A 17,165-nucleotide genomic window follows, 5' to 3' on the forward strand; every position below is an offset into this window, starting at 1 on the left:
ATATGCATACGCGAGCAAACTCAAATAAAAACAAACAAATGTACATTTAAGCATTTTTGAAACATCCTGTAAACACACTGTCCCTTCACGCCCGACACACACACACAGTACATTGCAGCCGTGACAGAAGATAGCTGAGCTGAGAGACACTACCTCACTATCTTTACAGATAATAATGGAAATAAAAATATGTTGGTGCATGCAATGAAAATCTTTCCACTATAAGGAAGAAAAGGGAATTATCACATATAGCGATGTTGCCATGCATGTAGCAATACTCAGTCTCTTTTTATTTAAGAGATAAACATCAGTAATTGGTGCTTGATGTATGGTTTCCAGGGTGCATTCTCTACAGGTACATGTACACAACTGTTCTTTTTTAATCTATGTGTGCACAGGTTTCAAATGTTTGGGGTCTCAAGAGCTTAATCCTTTCTCTCAGCCATACTGCTCCTGTGTAGTAAAAGCTGGCTTGAGCCCAGCTAGTTCTGGTAGGTAGTTACTTTATGTTTCCCTCTGCAGTGTCTTCTTTTTTTATTTTGCCTCACATTCCAGAAGAATTGATGGAGTTGCTGTGTTTATTCCGGCAGTGTCAGCACAGCACATACACACTTTTGCTCTCTCACTCTCTTTCTTTTCCTCTGTCTCACTCTCTTTCCCTCTCACGAGGTAAACATATTTTGCAGAAAAGCTGACGGAGAGCTTGTTTTAACAACCTCAAGGTCAGCAAGTCAAAGCCTGCAGTCGTCACGCCAGCTTCGCGGTGTGTCGTGGCCTCTGTGTTATGTGTGTGCGACTGTGTGTGTGTGTTACAACAGTATGGCATCTCTGTGGCAGATTTATACCTCGCCATGCACCTTCAATAATTCAATAACAGTGCTTGTGTCTCCTCCCAGCTCTCAGTGCCATTATAGAACAGGGCTAAATGCCACCAGGCCTGGTCCATCTCTCCGTCGGTGTCTCTCTACTGCAGAGCCACAGCACATACAGTGTAGCCACACACACACACACACAAACACACTCTGGTGTGCCCTACTACTGCCCCACTTTGAGTTGAGCTCCCACTGCTTAGCAGACTGTCTCCTGTTGCAAACGTTGCTAAAAGCTCGCTATATGTGACATATTAGTAAGTAGCTGTAGTAGTAAGGACCACCTATCTAATTAATATCCTCTGTTACTTTTCTGTGCCAACAATACAATATGGTGGCTACAGTTGCATTCAGGCATGATGAGCATCAAAATCAGTCAGTTCCACTGGTCCCTCACCTCTTTTATGGCCTGTCGATGGCTCCTCCCTGTAGTGCGACGCTGTTTTAACCTTCCTGACCTGTCTCCTAGTCCTGCTTAGCTGTATCGTGGACATCCGTGACTACACTGGTATTACGGAGCTCCTTCAGTCTCTCCCATCGATCCAGTTCATCTTCTGTTGCTATGTGCTTCAACCTCTCTCTGACCCATCCTCTGCTGCCTCATAGTCCTGTCTAGTAATGTGCCCTGTGCAATGCCCTGCCCGTGCATATGTGTATATTTGTGTATGTGCACGCATGTGTGTGTTCGCTGCTGACCTGAGTGATGAGTGGTGACCCTCTGGCTGGCGCCTGGCGTCCTCCTCACTCCTATTGATTAGATCTGAGGTTTCATACAGTAGCCACCTCACGTGACTGTCATTTACTGTCTCTCCGCTGTCTCTGACCTGTCTTGCACACACACACACATGTATTTGTTCAGTCTCTGATGAAGCACACATCATATAAGTGATGAGCTTGTTTTTAGTTTGCACTAATGAATGCGAAAGGGGTTAAAGGGCCCGATTCCATATTGCATGTATGAACACACAAAGGCATCCAGGAAAATTTGTTTAATTAAGAGACAACAGATGCAGCATGCTAACTGCTTGTATCATTTAGCTTATAGCTACAGGATGAGTCAGCAGCGGAGTGAAGTGTGAGCGAAGGATCAGAGAGAAGATGAGGATACAGCTGTCAATGTTAATACACATGTTAAGGTTTGACTTGATTTGATGAAGTGCGATTTGTGAGTCTTGCATTTCTCAGTGTGCCAGGTCGTTTCCTGCCCTCACAGTCTGGTAAACAGTGTCCTCAGAAGAAAAAAGACTTTTATGTGTGTGTGTGTCTCTGTGCGTAAGCGTGTGTCTATATGCGCAAGTGCCTCTTTCACTCAGTCATTGCCACAGTAGTGCTCAGGTTAAGTGTAGTTGCAGGCTATTATACATCATTAGGGTAAGTAAGACTAAGGCAGCATGGCAAGAGAAATGGACTCAGATCCTTCGTTCCTTACCGGCCATGGATGATATAGGACCTGATGTCACACACACGTGCACACGTATACATGCAAGCTGCAAGTCTGTCACAAATCATGATGTCAGTCAGATGGTTTATAGAGGCAAAAGCTTCCATGCTACTCAGTCAGTCAGTCTTGGCACTTACCTGCCACAGAGGAAGTTAAAGCATCCTTAATGGACAGATACAAGTGTTTTATCGAGTTTTCACATTTTATGACAAATGTTAACACCAGCTGTGCTGGATTTACAATGTGGTAATTTCTTCATTAATGAAGATATAAGCTTTTCATTAAAAGAAGTGATTAATAATACATTTTTAAATTAAGAATTTTTTGTTTATTATTGTTTTAATCCTAAATTTTACTTTATGGCCTAATAGGTGATGATGGGAAAACATCACTTCATAATAATTTCATATTTAAATCAAGTTAAAATGTGTAAATATCACAATTATTGGGTAATTGGGTAATTATTTATTTATCATATTCATCAGCATCACCCTCCGAAAGTCAATGTGACAATTGTTTTTAGGAGATGAGGGCAGTTATATTAAATAAATGTTATGCATAGTAGTGATAGTCAGGCAGGAAAAAGGTAGAAATGCCCTCTGTTATCACTCCTAAAACTATAATTTTTATGCAGAGGGTTTCAGTGATGTCCTTTGTCCAGAGAACGGACCTCCAGCTGGGCTTAAAGACAAGAGGCCAGCTGCATGGCAGAGCCACAGGAACGTGGAGGTGATAGATGAAGGAGGGCAGGAAAAAGACTAATTGTTCTCATTACAGAACAAATAAAAATCAATACCTTTCAAAGCAAAGGGGAGGTGGTGGTGGTCGTGAAGGGCACTGTAGTTATTGCATAGGAGTGGATTTTGTTGGAATTACAAGTAGTGGCGAAGGCGCAGTGGAACCGATCACATTTGAATGCTAATTCCGATAAAGGACAGTTAGATTAATAGATGTGCCGATCCAGCACTGGTCCTTCCCCCCATAAAAGCAAGGAGGGTGTTTGAGGTTGAAGTTTTAAATGCAATTCAATGAGAAAACACATGGCAAAAAGGGGAGATATTTTCCCGTTTTTATTTATTTATTTTTTTTGTTTTTTATTTTAAGTTAAAGCAGGGAATTGTATTACTAGGGGAGCATAATTTATACAGGCAATTACAAGGTTAATACATCTTCAGCATCCCACTTAAAGTCATCATATATTTGTTCAGGGATTTTCTTGTATTTTAGTTTAATTGGCTATGCAGCACCTATGCGGAAAGTCTGTGTTGTACACACATGCAAACACACACACACAGTTAAATGCAATAGGTTCTTATACATGAATCCCCTTGAGCTTTAATGTTGCCTTAACCAAAACCAGTACATGTGTGACACTAACCACTGTTGCAGCTTTAACATAACCACTAACCTAGCCTTGATTCTGATTGGTAACCTTCAAATCACTATGACAAACCTGAGTGTCCACAATACACAAAGTGTCCTCAGAAAAGTAGTGGAGAGCAGTCATGAGTCAGTCCTCATAAATATGTGTGTGTGTTGCTAAAACAGAGTGACTCTAGTCTGGTTTCTCTCTGACAGAAATGACAGCATTGTGTGCATATGTTTGTGAATGTGTGTATACATGTGCATGTGTCTGTGCATATGTATGTGTATTTATGTGTGAGCCTGGAGACATATTGTACAGCTCTCACTCACATGTTCACTTTGACTTCTGATTTACCATTTATATCACTTATATATTATAAAGTAAGTGCATATGAACAGCATATCCAGTAACCATAACGTGATGATGTAAGTTTACAAAGCACTTTATAGAGAGATAATACAGAGGGAGACAATACTATCACTTATGATTGTATTATACATCATTTAAAACAAGATAAAGAAAAGGGAAAAAATAATAATCAATGAATTAAGAATTGAAAATTGTTTTCAGAATGCAGTTATATAGAGTCTGTTAATAACAAGTTTAAAACACTAAACTGGTTTGTAGTGTAACATGTCGGTGCCAATCTCCTCTAAGTTTCCTCTGTGTCAGGTTGTTTTCCTCTGATTTAGTCTGTCTTACAGCCACAGAGGCACCACACTTTATGATAGAAATTCAGCAGTGAAGCAAATTGGCAGAGCCACAGAGGGCGGATCGACAGCAAGAAGACAAGCTGGGAAGGAGGCGGAGAGCAGAGGAGGCAGTGTGAAAGACAGCAAGAGAGCGAGATGGAGATGATGATGGAGGGAGAGAGGGAGGCTGTGGTGGTTTATATAACATCTCCAGGATGGTCTTTGGCATGCGTCAGGGGGTTGAGCCATCAATCACTCCATCTGTGTAAAATCACGAGCTGACTCCAATATTGCTAAATATTTATACTGTCACATACACACAGGCGTGCAGATGAAAAGAGCCATTCATTAGGGCCTTCTCAGGCCTGTCAGCCTGGAGATGGAGATTAGAGAAGCAACCTCCCACCGCGACTGCCTCTCCTCTCACCAAGCTCCTCAGCCCTATATATAGAGCCATCAGAACGATAAATATCTCCAGCATGCCTGTGTTAGGTAAATACCCAGTAAATATGGCAGGGAGGAGCGGAGACTAAGCCAACCAGACCTGTGAGTGTGTGTTATGTATGAGTGTGACTCACTCAACAGGGAACAATAGGGATTTGTCAAACAATATTCTGTATGGAAATACTTTATGAATAGATTTCAGCATCATCAGTGAATATATGTTCAATAAAAAGGTGGCTAAATTTCAGATTATAACAACAAGCCAAATAACCAGAAATATAAAACTTAAATCAGTTTTATTTATTTTTTAAAGGAACCTAGATCTGACCATTACTCCTCCAGATCTCTCCTCCTAACCCACCATTGATTTGTAGTCTACAAGTTCTCTGTCATAAGGTTGAATTACAGATAATGTAGGATCCAGTGTTTTTAGAACTTGAACCCAGCTGACCTGTGCTGCTTCATGGAAGTGCAACACTGAATACCTGCAGGACTCCTTCAGTGTGTCTCCATCAATTTGCTTGTGCCTTTATTTTATAGAGGAGCAACAGTGAAACGTTCACCTGTGAAAGAATAGCATTGTTGTTTTTACATACATATATTTTTCTACATCTAATGATTATATTCTTTATTGATGAATCTGACAATGATTATTATCAATAATTATTATCAATTATTACAATTTTTATAATCAATAAATGTTTAGTTGATAAAAATGTAAATCATTTACTAGCATCCTCTCCCCAACACACCCTGCTGACTTTCTCACCTTTACGCACCGGGTCGATTACACTGTGACATGGATGTGAAGTTTCAAAAAGTCTTAGAGATGATCAGCCCAAATCTTCTGTTAGTGGACAGAGGGTTTTTTCCATATTGTTCAGCTATGTGGCAAGCACTTTAGTTGGATCATATTTACACTTTATTGTCCTCGGTTCATTTATATTATCTGACCAACAGTTTACAAGAATAAAGAGGCAAATCACAATTGGGTTACTGAAACAATTTTATGTTTTGGACATTTTTTTGCATGAAGTTACCTACTGATGCTGGTCAACTTTGTCTCAGTCAACTATCTCAGGTGGATTGGTTTGCTGACTCACACACCAGCATGTTTGTATTTGTCTAATATCATCAGAGACATGTCCATGTAGTATGCTGAAAATTGCGTTTGTTTAGTTGATTCACAAAAAATAAAGATAGATTATTTATTTGAGTCAGGCTTCAGGGTAAAATGCCAATCATTCCATAGTTCCAGATGGTCAATGTGAATATGCTTTTCTTTATCTTAACTGATCATAAAATAATCTATTTCTTAGGGCTTTTACCTTCAAAAATATGATTGATGTACTCAATCCAAAAGAAAAATAATGTTTTAGTATAAGCTACTGGCTTTGGCTAAAGAACACATTTCTTTCATGACTGCTGGTTTGAAGTTTTAGACCTCTCTATGTTTCCCCTTGTAGGCCTTTGTATTGACATCTTTCATAGCATTCTGATTCTTTGTCTGTTTGTGTTCTTTGTTTATTCTCTCTCTCCCAACGCAGTCCAGTCCACTTTGTCTTCATTTCTCCACCCAGTTTTTAGAAATTCTGAGGCAAGCCATTATGTTGTGATTATTCATTTCATCCGCCTTGACGGACCTCAGATCATTGCGCAGGCCAGGCCTTGGCAACAAAAAGACATCAGCAACATCATCTTCACACTGTAATTACAAGAATGGGGGAAAATTTCATTTTGATTAGCGAAAAAGCTTTTATTCTCAAACGCACATCCATAATTAATCATTAAATCATGGGAGAGTGAGTGAGAGGGATAGATGGGTGGGGGGAGGGAGCACAGTGAAAGGAGGATGGAGGGATGGATAGAGAGAGGGAAGAGTGTAGCAATAGAGAGAAAGGGAAAGGCATGTAATTATCTGCAGAAGTTCGACATCCCCAGTAAATCCACGCAGCCGTCTGACATGGCTAATTAAAGAAGCAATCAAAGGTCCACCTCCAGAGATTTTGAGAGAAAGACGAGAGAGAGAAAGAGAGAGAGAGAGAGAGAGAAGAAGGAAACAGGCCAGAGTGATAGAAAGGCCTAATGGGAAGAATGAGACGGGAGGAAAGGAGGAGGGGATATGGGAAAGGAGAGGGAGAGAGTGTTGTGATCTATGTTATTGTTTCATCTGTCAGCCTCCTCTCTTGAATTCTTGGGTGAGGCTCTTTCACGCCTCCCCTCTCTATTCTGTCTTTTTCCTTCTACTGTGCCATCACACATTGATCATTTCTGACCTTCATTTGCAGAGTGCAAATAGCTGTGATTTACAGCATCAGGAAAATAAGTGGTGCACCAACAAAAAGTAATACATTAGTCATATCTGGTTAGTCTTTGGTAAACTTGAAATGATGCATCTTCTGATGCTTTCTAGGGCAGATAATCAGTGATGTAACCTGCAGTCATCAGGTGTTTCAGGCCTTTCAGCACCAGATGCACTCTCACTGTGAGCCCTGCCGAGGCTGGTCAGGCCACACTTTGTGCAGCTGTTGCAGCCTCCATGTTTGCTCTTTTTTAATCCATAGCCAAACAGATGAATTTTCAGCAGCATATGTGCTGTGGTTGATGACACATTGATCTAGCAGGGGAAGACTCTTCCAGCAAAGCTCTTGCACTAACATTTATGGGGTAACCAGGCCTTTATATTTAGCTTTCTAAATTTGAAAGCTTTCTCCATCTGGTCATGCCAGTAAGTAGTTAGATCCAACATTGTCCACTCTAGCACAAGTCGTATCTCTAAATATAGCTCTAACTGCTAAAGATACCGAGCTACATATTCCTTTCTTCCGGCAACTGTTAACAGCGTTACCTTAATCATTAACAGTGTTTTCACTGTTAAACATTCGTCTTAAACTGAATCTTCTTTTTATTTTTCTTTTCATTCTTGTGTGTCCCTTTCTTCTCTTATGGTTTCTTAGTTTGATTAAGTTTCTTTAAAATTCTCTCATTATATACAGATGTATACATCTTTCTGCCACATCTGATTTATGCTTATGTTTTTATTATTTGCTAATCAAAGGTTTAACTGAAACATAGTAATTACATTTTATGATTGCAAACATTGCCAGAAGAGAGAAAAGGATGCTGGGGGTGAAGATTATAATCTAATGGGGTACTTGAGATGGTTTCCTGATTATATTGTTGTTTTTAACCTCTTCACCTTTCACCTCTTTCAGTCTCTCATTCTCTCTCTCTCTCTCTCGCTCTCTTTCGGCTACGGTACAGACCCGGGGGACATGAAGTAGATAGAGTTAGTGTGGACCAGATTATACTCACTCTGGGTCATCCTCTGTCAGCAGAAAAAGAGCTGAGAGCAGGACACTGACCTGCGTTCACTCTGACCACTGTTATACCCTCTGTGTGTGTGTTTGTACTTCTCACCTCTCGAGCCCTTTCCACTTCAACCCATGGAGCACTATATTTCAGTTCAGGCTTCTGCTGTTATGATATTTACTCTGCATTTAATAGCTTCATGTTTTAACATTTTTTTAAACATAATTATTTATTTTATATATATTTATATATATATGTTCTGATGGTCAGTAGATTTTGTTATGTTACTATTTAAAGAGTGCCATCGCTTATAGGCATATCCACATTTCCTGTTTCCTTCCGATTGATGTAGGGTACTGTTAGTGAGAAGGAATTACACCATGTTTTACTCAAAATAAGTGGTCCTTCAGCTGCATCGCATGCTCAAGAAACAGTGTAGTTATCTTTAGCTCTAATGTGTCTCCTTGTAAAATTGAGTAGAGGAAAAAATACCAGCACTATGCTGTATGATAAAGTGAGGCTGACCTGACATTTAGTCCTTTATGCATGATGAAAATATAACTAAAATAACTTAGGTCAGTTATTTGTTAAGTGTAATATACCACCAAACAACAAATTGCTTGACATTTTACAAACAATACAAATACAAAGACATACAGTGGATTTTTCCTTTAAGCCCTTGTAAAACTTGTGTTTTCATTTTGAGCCTGTGCAGCAAGAAATGTCCCTAAGACTTGGGTCACACTCTTATCAGATCTTAGTGATTTGTGTTCAGAAATGACACTACAATCTGGATATTGCAAAGAACATCATTCATCCTCTTAGCTTACACTCAGTACAAAATGAAGAGACATGGAGGAAAACACATTATGGGTTGTTTCTGAGATGTATAGCTTTCCTGCCAGGCTCTTCTCTCAATTGTAGGAGACCCTAAATAAAGAAAATAAAGAGACTATAAACTACAGAAAATACTTCTCTTTTCACAGGAACCATGAAACACTTCACTGCCAAAAACATAAAACACAACTTCCTGTTCCCTGCTAAAGAATTTATGCCATGACAGACTTAAAAGACTTCATGAACATGCTAGACTAAACATTATGTTTCATCAATTGACAATAGAGAACAACAACACACACATTAATTTATGGGACAGTTTAGCAGATTATGTAAAATATATTCACCATCCTCTTTAGCTTCCAACACAAGTCTGATGGATTAATATTAGCCTTCAGAGCGACTCTGTAAGTGTTACAGCCCAGAAGGCCCTCTGTCAGTCTGTGCCCTCATTCTCTTCTGTTTATTCGTCCTTGGGGTGTGTTCAGTGCGTCTCCATCTCTCTCTCTGCCCTGTCCACCCGGTGTCAATCTGGCTGCTGTATAATTGGTTGTTTTTTGGTCGGCCAGCCTGTCCTCCCTGGCGTTGATTCATGGCGTTTGTAAAGGTGACAGTAGCGCCTGTCCCTTCCAGACAAAGTAGAGCCATCACCAGCCGGACCTCAGCTGACCCGCTAGTTTGTGCGCGCAAACTTGCACAGAGGCAGACACACATACACGCATAGAAAACACATGCAGCTTTGCCTGAGGCTTCACAAGGGAGAGAGAGAGAGGCAGGTAAGGTCATCGTGTACACAGCTTGGCAAGAGTAGATCCTCAAATAGACACACACATAACTAAATAAAGGTCTGTCACGTTTTCCTAGTATGCAAAGTGAATTCAACACATGCTACATATACCTCAAATACATTATAGCTTGTGGTCTACAGTATATGTCACATGTAAAGAAATTCATGCACACAAACATACTAAAATAGACAAATGTAAAGACACACATAGATTAGAAAATATATATAATAAAACTCTGTACAGCTCCTAACAATTAAAAATAAGTTTATTAGTAAAGGATACATAAAAACGAAACATCAATACAAAGTAGAAGTGTAAAGACAACCAGAAACATTTTTTTAAAGATAATAATCAAATACATACATATATAAATTTACTATGCATACTTTAAAATGCACACAGACATATAAATACTCAGAAATGCACACACCCTCACAGATGCAGGCCTTCCCTGGTGACCTGGATACACCCAGAACTGACACTTTATCTACTTAGCAGTGTGACCTTCAAAAGCCTGCAAACGTGACACACACACACACACACACACACACACACACACACACGCATATATATATACACCACCTCATCTGCAAAAATACCCCCTCAAATAAGCAAAATGTGTGTCAGGTTTAGGGGTCCCCATCATGCTGCTTCTTGTGAAGGACTGACTTCATATCTATAATTGAAGGTAATCGGCTGGTAAAAGGATTGTTAAGGGTTTTGTGCTGCAGTTAAGAATTGATCATAAGCTCTGGCTTTTTCATGGTTCCATCATTGACCTTGTGATTGATTTGGTGAGCATTTTTTCTCCTCTCTTGGGTTATGGTTTAATTGGTATTGGTATAATCGACTTTGCCTGCTGTGGCGTCTATTCAGGTTCATGTGTCTTTCACAGGGTGTGTATTTTGGGGCACTTGGTGTCGCTATGAGAACCAAGCAAAGGTTATTGTGGTGTACATTTACAATAAGGTGAGGTTTCATTTAGCTCTAAGGATTAAAGAGTGAATATGACAAGCTCAGTGTCCTCGCAACTATAGGAGGACCACCATGCAGGCAAGTGAGCTGGCCTGATTACATGCGTATGTGCAAGTGAGCTTACATTTGCATCGAGCTGACCTGTGTTGCAGTGAGTGTAATTGATTGTGTGTGTGCTGGTGTCTTGGTGTTAAGGTTAATTTCTCTAACTGCTGGTAAGTGCTGTCTGACCGCTCCCCTGGTGGCCTCTCTGAGCTGAAGTAATGCCACTTAGAGGCCCCGGGCCCCCGCCACCGTCCAGCACATTGATCCACTCATCAATAATTGCGTCTGTACCGTACACTGAGCAGAGAGGCTGCGGCGCTGACCTGATGCTAACACACCGGCTGGTGTAAGGCACAGAATCACATCACACAAATGGTTAGCAAACTGCGGTCCAGGGATCACCTAAGGGTCCTTAAAGGGGTTCCAGAGCAATCCCCAGCAAAATTAGGTTCAGTTTAATTTCAGTGGCATTTCATTCATTAGTTCTTCCATTCTGATAATAGATTCACTCTCAGCACTCTGTTATCTCCCCACACAGTGCAGACGCTTGTTTTCCTTAGATTTTTTGAACATGTGTAAGCATAGGGGAATAATAACAACAACTCTAACTCTACTATTACTTCTTAGCTGTGCACATATACAGTAGGTAATAGATAGTAATAGATACATTTTTGAGACATGCAGTTTTGGACCAGTTAGGGGTTTGTTGTTTGTACAGCTGCCACAATTCTCAGAAACCACATTTCATCTTGAAAATCCTTGTGGTAACAAATCACAGCACTTGCAAATGGTATTTGCAAAAAAAGCTATGCTTCAACCAAATTTGACATTTGACATATCTTAAAATGTTAAATACAACTACAAGAGTTTGATTCTTATTCTTTGTGTCACTTACCTCTTTGTAAACACACGTGGCCCTTCCATCCATCTCCTTTTCATATCTTTTTTCCTTTTAACTCCATCTCTGACTCTGGCTCTAGCTTACATGACCCAGAGTCACTTGGACATATACCTGCCAATACAGGATGTTGTGCTGACAATAAATATTAAATAAGTTCATATAATAAAAAAGCCCCCTCCCCCGCGTGTACTGTAAGCTTGGTGCATGTTTATTATTAGTCACTGATTCGGTTTTACAATAACACTTTCCGTAAGACATTTTTGTCATTTGGATATCATAATGACACCACCGCCTGTCTCTACATCCGTTTCTTCCTCCTGGTGTTTTATTCCTCTCAGGGAGCCTCCATCTTGTTTCAGATCACAGCCAATAAAGCAGCCTGCCTCTCTCTCTCATCCTCTTTCCTACTTCCTGTTAAAGGAATCAGTCAGTCAGAACACTCAAAACACATATTAAACAGGCATCAGCCTCTTGCCGGGGCCAAATCACGCTGTTCAAATGTTGTTCTTCCACCGGGAGCACAGGACAACTGAAGAGATGGGATCTGCAACATTAACTTGATTCACGGCTGCGGCGACTGAGTGACACTCCATAAACCTCAGCAGGCCGCCGCTGGGCCCCACCGACAGCACCCCATGGCTAATGTGACACACACTTGCAACACATAGCCTTACAACCCACATAGCACTATACACAATCTGATACACACACACATATACATATATATAAGCGAGCACATTGAAAGACTCACATATACCTACCCATACAAAGATGTACAGTATAGTAGGACAAATTACACAGACACACACAAGCAAACTCTGACCTCACATTCCACCCACATAATGACATACATACAAGATGGGAAATCAGAGACTCACATAAAAACATACATACATTAACACATTTTTGACTCAAACTGGCAAAAGTGAAGCTCTGCATCTACCACAGTCACGAGTTCATACACTAATATGCCCTCTTAAAAAACACACCGAAATATATAAGCAGTTTTTATGGTAATTCAGCAGAAGCTGCAAAGCCATTGAGTTATTGTCCTTTCCAGCCAAGCTCTCAGCTCGCAGCATTTTGGCGTAGGCAGTTAGTATGGGTCCTGTAGCTCTGTGTAAAATAGGTAACCTCTGCTGCTCAAAATGCCAACTTCCTCTGGCTGTCTTTGACAATGCTGACTCCCTCCACACACTAACTACTGTGCTTGTCACTGTAGATACAAATAGTAGAGTCTGTATTGATATTTACTACACAGACTTGTTGCTTGTGTACTGCTGCATTTGTGACGTGAATCTTTTTCTTTAGTTTCCTCTAAACAAATGCATATTGGTAACTTACCCTACATATATAGAGAGAGATATATGCATTAGATGTATGGAGAGAAAAAGAGATGGGCAACATGGTGGAGGACAGACAAAGACAAATACAGCAGGCAGACCTAAAGTCTCTATTGGTCAAAATCAGGGAGTTGTGCCCTTCACATGCAAATCTGCATAGTATAATTGGTCACAGCATTTAAGCTATAATGCAATATGTAGCTGTGTTATCATTCTGAACAAGGCTCCAGAGTACCAAGAAAACCCCACTGCTAACAAGTCTGGTCTGATTTATGTTCTCCCCTTTACATTAAAAGGAAAATGTTTTCATACTGGCTGTCTGTCCAGAGTTTATCTCAACTCTTCACAGGATAAATGGTGTAGATAATGTAAGGATGGGTGTTTAAACATAGCATTCTGCTGCTACCAACATTAGCTTCCCTCAGAAGTTTCCAAAGGGTAAATTCTGCACCAACCAACATGCAGTTGCCCTAAGAGAAACATTTTCTGAATGGAATCCTGAAAACATTTATCCTCAGAAAATCCCCCTGTCCATCTACACAATGAAAACTGCCCTCTCCCAATATTGGTTTCTGTTCTGTCACACACACATTTGTAAATTTTCTCTCTTTTGTTAAGACCATTAGGCTTCAGCGGCAGAAAACATTGGCTAACCTTTCTTCTGTTCTGCATAAATCAAACCAGTTATTGTGAAAAGAGCTCTTGAAATGGCTGTCTTTTGTGCAGTGTTCTTTCTTTTTTTATCTACTCCATAAACTGAACCTGGCAGGTGTAGACATGTGTGGGTGTATGTGCATGTAGATGTCATTAAAATAACTAACCAGACTGCAGCAACTTCTCATTTTCTCACTTTTAGGATAATGCCAGTTTTTAATGATTTATCATACTGTATGCAAAAGTGTGAACAGGACAGAACAGATTTATATATCTGAGGCACAGAGGAATAATCTTCTACTACTCTTCTTGTGAGTTGGCCAATTAAATAAAAAGCAGAGTATTTCTTCATAGTCTTGAATAGACAGGAACTGTCAGCAGATGCATAATTTCTATACATGTTGTCCTGTCCAAAAAACACTGCGTTTTGGTGGTTTATTAATTACCTTAAAACTGAGTCGAATTTCCCTCTTTGACGCATAATATCTTTATTTTTGTGTGTTTCTTGACACCAGCATCTACAATCTGTCCAGGTTCCAACATCTTACTCTGAAATGTACTGGTAGTTTATTTTGAGAGTGCATTTGTGCAGAACTAACAGACTTGCTGTGACTAAAGAGCTGGTTGGTTTTCCAGTGGGGCTAAGAGGTAAAAGCTACCTCATCTCTGTGTCTGTTTACAGTCGAGGAGGACGAGGAACAGCTGGGCTAGGGACTGTTTGCAGCACAAGTCTGATTTTCTGATCACAATGTCATCCTTGTGAGTGCAGGACCTTAAATGTCAGGAGGAGATAGGAATATCAATGATTGATAAGTTTCTTCCAATATGTACTGTGAGATCTGTGTGAACTTTTTGCTCTCCTTGGAGTAAAACCTTGTACCACCACAATGTTTTCTTAAAAATCAAATAAAGCTGTTTTGTCATTTTCTGAAAAGTTGAGATTTTAGAGAGGGTTCTTGGAAAAGTGTTTGATAGTCTAAAGGGTTGTGGAATCTGCAAACTTTTCAGTGTGAACCTTAAGGGGAAACCAAAACATTGCAAATTAGGGTCCATGTGCTCTTCCCATGACTATAATATGTGTGTTTTCACTTTTTTTCTTTTCTTTTTTTAAAATAAGTTCATCTGTGCCTAGAAGCATGTGTGTGAACAGAGACCCCTCTTGTGTCTCAAATTCCTATTTTTCTGCATAGATTAGCCTACAAGTGTCTGAGCCAGGCGCTGTTTAAACAATGGCATTTCTAACACTGTTCCTGTCACCTTGGAAACGCCATGGCAACCTGTGATCTGAGAGGGCACAGTGTGGCTCAATTAGCACCAGCCATATCTCACCACACTCTTCTGCCAGCCTAATATCTCCATATTCTGCCTCCTTTCATGCATTATGTGACACAGATATGTGAAGTGTTACATCACCTTTTATATCAGCTTAGCTTCCCTTATAGCTTTTTCCCCTCTGTTCTCACACTGATGGACGCACAGCAAGTTTAACATTTGTGCTTACTGAGAACAAGAATGAGGATGGATATGTGCGGTACCGTATGTGTAGTAATTGTCATGCCTGTATTAGTACTATTGAATATTATTCTTACCATTTTGTTGCAAACTTATTTTCTTTTTATCCTCTGAGTTTGGACTCCTGTCTATCTAATTTTAGCTCCTGTTTTCTTTTGTCTTTATACTTTGCTGTTGCTATGACCACAGGAACATTTCAGAAGCTTTATTTAAAGTTTTAATAATTTTACAAATCCAGTAATAGTACGTAATATTACATGTCTGTGTTTCCCAGGTATTGTGTCCAAGTCCTTTGAGTGTCGCCTGAAGGGCCAGGGGGCTACGTTTGTGGAAGCAGAGTCTGTGGACTCCCCTGTGCACAGGAAGGGCTCATCAGAGGTATCTGGGCTCGACGAGGAAATCCAGCAGGTCATCATCATCCAGGGCTATGGTGACGGGGAGGTGGCCATCGACCAGGCCCTGGAGGAGTCTGCTGCTGCCACTCTGCAGACACTGGCTATGGCTGGCCAGGTGGCCGAGGTGCTGCACATCACCGAAGATGGGCAAGTCATAGCTTCAGGCAGGGAAGTATCATCTGCGGGGGCTCACCTAACTGGAGGCAGCACCCAGTATGTTGTGCTGGAATCGGGGGAGGCCAGGAAGGAGCTGCAGGCTGTAGCTAGAGGTGGGGTCACCATTGCAGCCGCAGGCCAAAGTCACATTGTTTCAGAGTCATCCACAGCTCTGGATGCTCTGCTCAGCGCTGTGAGTGAAATGGGCCACCAGGAGGAAATGCAAGGAGAGGCAGCCGTCGTTCATGAAGCCTTGACCCCTGAGACAGTTGAGGCCGCGCAGGCTGATGTGAAACAGGAACAGGAGGAGGTGCGGGTTATCCACGAGAACAGCCAGGAGGAGATGCAGGAGGTACTGCAGCTTGCCGCTTCACAGATGATGAAGGAAGGTCTGACCCAGGTCATCGTCAATGATGAAGGCACCCACTACATTGTGACAGAGCTGGACAACTGCACCTTACAAGTGGAGGGAGGCGTGTATGGTGAAGCTGGGCCAGGTGATGGGCAGGTGCAGCAGGCAGAGCAACAAGCTGGAGAAGAGATGGTGGTCTATCTGGATGGAGCCCCTCATAATATAGTCCTGGAAGGGTAGGGGAGAGATGAATGAGGTGACCAGGGTACATTTGTCATTTGATTTCATTTATCCTTATTTAATTCTTGTAAAGCCTGCATTAGGCCAAATGTTTGCCAGGTCTTCCCCTTTAATTCCACCCTATTTAATTCCTTTTACATCACTTCTGTTTTTTACTATCTTCTCTTGGGCTATGCTAAACTCAGGTTAAACATCATTTATTCAGTGAGAAAGTGAAAAAAAGAGGTTTTGGTGCTAAGTGTGCTAACTTGCAATTCTCACAACCACCAAGACTATATCAGCAACTTGATTAATGCCATACAGTGAACAGAAATTACTATCTTTCCACCCGAAATATGTTTTAAAAACACATCTAATATGCTGAAAATGTAATGGCTGACCGTAAAGGAAAATATGTTTTTGCTCTCGAAGTGTAATACCTTTGTGATACGTTTGCGTATTACCATTTGAAGTTTTATTTAGCTACGCTATGTTCGATTTTTTTTTTTTCATCCTTTATAGTTATTAGTATATAGGTAAGAATCAGTGAATTGATTTTGAAAAAAATCCACACATCTTGTGCTTGTTTTATGTATAACAAATAGGATTGATAAATATACATTGTAGCTTTTTTTTCAGTCTTTGAGTTTTTGGAAAACTCTTAAAAACATTAATGCAGTTTCATTTGTGACAATAAAGATTGAGCCTAATTTTTAACCACTGGTGGCCATATTTTTTTTCAGCATCAATACTGCAATTACATGTACAGCACAGCACCAGCATACAAGTAACATGCACATACATGCATCATCTGATGTTTCCCATCATGCTTTCTGATCACTAACACAGTCATTATCATCACCA

The 17,165-nt window shown here is 40.5% G+C and overlaps 1 protein-coding gene across 2 annotated transcripts in view; it reads left to right on the plus strand.

The window, feature by feature from the left end:
* The window catches only part of znf407 (zinc finger protein 407), a 137,129-nt gene extending 120,440 nt beyond the window's left edge, over positions 1 to 16,689 (plus strand). The window contains exon 10 of one of the 2 annotated variants that reach the window (XM_026293650.2): positions 15,454 to 16,689. In XM_026293650.2, the coding sequence (XP_026149435.1) occupies positions 15,454 to 16,322 (869 nt within the window). In that variant the 3' untranslated portion in view covers positions 16,323 to 16,689. Of the gene's footprint in view, positions 1 to 4,368; positions 4,538 to 15,453 lie in introns of those variants that run through there. The other variant, XM_026293653.1, reaches the window with a different exon arrangement.
* Positions 16,690 to 17,165: the final 476 nt, after the last annotated feature.

Source organism: Mastacembelus armatus, chromosome 16 (assembly GCF_900324485.2).
Source record: "Mastacembelus armatus chromosome 16, fMasArm1.2, whole genome shotgun sequence".
In the NCBI taxonomy this organism is placed as follows: Eukaryota; Metazoa; Chordata; class Actinopteri; order Synbranchiformes; family Mastacembelidae; genus Mastacembelus; species Mastacembelus armatus.